Genomic DNA, 2,734 nt, shown 5'->3' with positions numbered 1-2,734 from the left:
TAAGCCAGCAATGTGCGCTCGCAGCCCAGAAGGCCAATCATATCCTGGGCTGCATCAAAAGAAGCGTGGCCAGCAGGTCAAGAGAGGTGATTCTGCCCCTCTACTCTGCTCTGGTGAGACCCCACCTGGAGCACTGCGTCCAGCTCTGGAGCCCTCAGCATAAGAAAGACGTGGACCTGTTGGAGCACCTGTTGCGACAGGACAAGGGGGAATGGCTTTAAACTAAAGGGGGGTAGATTTAGACTAGATATAATGAAGAAATTTTTTGCAATGAGGGTGGTGAAACACTGGAACAGGTTGCCCCGAGAGGTGGTGGATGCCCCATCCCTGGAAACATTCAAGGTCAGGTTGGACAGGGCTCTGAGCAACCTGATCTAGTTGAACATGTCCCTGCCCACAGCAGGGGGGTTGGACTAGATGACCTTCAGAGGTCCCTTCCAACCCAAACTATTCTATGATTCTATGATAACTTTACAGCTTGAAAAATAACAAATAGCTTGAAACCAAGTCATCTCCTCCCAGTCTGAACTGTCCTTTAGTCTTCATACCCATTCTATTACCATGTCCAGATATTTCCTTTCCCTTAGGTGTCCTTCATAAGCATCAGGCTTCTCAACCTACACTCTACAATTTGTATTAACTTTACAGCTTGAAAAATAACAAATAGCTTGAAACCAAGTCATCTCCTCCCAGTCTGAACTGTCCTTTAGTCTTCATACCCATTCTATTACCATGTCCAGATATTTCCTTTCCCTTAGGTGTCCTTCATAAGCATCAGGCTTCTCAACCTACACTCTACAATTTGTATACATTTTTCCTCCCATCTCTTCTCGCTGACCATCTCCATCCATCTCCATTATACCATAACCCCATACACACATAAACATTGACAAATTTCACCTTTACTGTCAAGGCTGATCACTAAATCCTGAACTGTTCATTGCATTCTTGTCACTAGGGCACTGTCATGTGTCACTCTCCTGCGAAGGACGCAACCAGTCAAATCCCCCCCTCCCAGCTCCTGCATTTAACATGCTTATTACGTTCTTGACTCCTCCCAGTTACTGTACCATGTAAGGAATACACTGCCTCTGGCAAACAGCGACATGTACACAGTTCTGAGCCCCGCCAGGCCAATTTATAAAGAGCATTAGCCAGCGGAACCAAGCAAGAGCAATACTTCAAATGGTTTGAAGGAGTTACAGTGATATTGGAGACACAGGCCATCTACAAGATCCAGAAAAACTGTTCAGATACCTGTGACAGCAAAGCCCAACTAGTGATGTTCACTTAATCCATGCCTAAGCCCCTCTTAATAAGGAAAGAGATGAGGACTCACTTGGTAGGTGCAAGTACAGGATCATCTGCCCAGCCTCCTTGCCGGCGTGGGGGTTTAGGTGGTGGACCCTTTAATAAAGAGAAGAGACACATTACAGCCAGCTCCAGTCAAGGCAAAGTCAAGCCAACTGAGGCACCAGGTCCGCACATACCAATGTAACACTTCAGCAAATAATAGATGGAGAGGGAGTGTTTAAAATGCTGTTTATTCATAAAATAAAAGGAAGACAAATATTGCAGGACAGGTTTTTAAGTGTCTCTGTAAGCAAAAGATGTATCGCTCTAATCAGTATCTTGACAAGTTTCAGGTCTGTGTGCCTTTGACTTGTCCAGGACACACAGTACAGTAGCAGACTGATTCACAGAGGATGCGCTCTCCTGGCAAAATATGGTTCACTGGGAACTCGTTCATTACTGCTGCCCACATTTCAGTGGGAGGTATCATGTTACATGTGTCCTAGGGTACAAGTCAGCTCGTTTTAGCCATCTTGTTTTAGATGAGGAATTGTTCCTAAAATTGTCTGCTTTTGTCCACTGCCTAGAATAGATGGTAGATGCCAAGTTCAGATACAGGCAGCCATACCAAACACCTCTAAAGTTAGGTGAGATGAATCCCACCACTGCCACCACTGAAATGCTAAAGGGTAAGTTCACCTGGAGCTTAAGGACACTCCCTGCTGTTTTCTTGCATTGTCTTGTATGGCACTCTGCCACGCAGCAAGAGGAAACAGGAATTCAGCTTGGGGCTTACGATGGGAATTTTCAAGGAGCAGGGCCACAATTTCCCACCGTGTGGGAGCTGCCCACTGCCTTTTGCAGTTTTGGGCTCAGTTCCCCCTGCCTGAAGCACCTCATACAGCAGCGGCTTCAGTGTTTTGCATGACAGGCAGTGGTGAAAGCAGAGGGGCAAAGTGAACCCAGTGCATGAATGTCAGTTTATATAGTTCCCAACTGATGGTGCCCAGTGGTGGTGAGGGAAAATGGGTTATGGGGACCTGTGAAGGGACCATAATGAGAAAGGATGACTGGGTAGAAGATGTCCCAAAACTGGGAAAAATGGTGACTACAAAGGAGTCTAAGCTGGAGCAATGGTGGGGGGAAACAGGTGGCTCCCACAGCTTTTATTAAGAAAGGGAATGGGCTGGGTGACTCCTGAGGATTTTTGACTTGACAGAGGGGACCTTGCATGTGTGGTGGGGTCAACCCTGAGCCAAAGCCAAATTACCTCTTGCCACAGACAAGGAAGGGGCTGAGCTAACCCCTGATGGTAGGGGTCTCCCATGTTTATTTCTTGAAGCAGAACCATTGTTTGTGAGTGTGGGAAATTAAGAGAGCCTGCCAGGGGCAGCCGCTGCCTGCTGCAGGGAGGGGGCACGACCCTGCATAGCTCCCTGAT

General features: G+C 47.1%; 1 protein-coding gene across 1 annotated transcript in view; it reads right to left on the bottom strand.

Moving 5' to 3' along the window:
* The window catches only part of IFT43 (intraflagellar transport 43), a 48,132-nt gene that overhangs the window by 31,159 nt on the left and 14,239 nt on the right, over positions 1–2,734 (bottom strand). Inside the window, exon 2 of the mRNA XM_009319400.1 lies at positions 1,340–1,407. Coding sequence (XP_009317675.1) covers positions 1,340–1,407 — 68 coding nt within the window. The remainder of the gene's footprint in view (positions 1–1,339; positions 1,408–2,734) is intronic.

The sequence above is a fragment of the Pygoscelis adeliae genome, unplaced genomic scaffold, assembly GCF_000699105.1.
Source record: "Pygoscelis adeliae isolate BGI_AS28 unplaced genomic scaffold, ASM69910v1 Scaffold71, whole genome shotgun sequence".
Classification (NCBI taxonomy): domain Eukaryota; kingdom Metazoa; phylum Chordata; class Aves; order Sphenisciformes; family Spheniscidae; genus Pygoscelis; species Pygoscelis adeliae.
The sequence above is the reverse complement of the archived record's forward strand: the minus strand, read 5'-3'. Positions and strand labels throughout refer to the sequence as shown.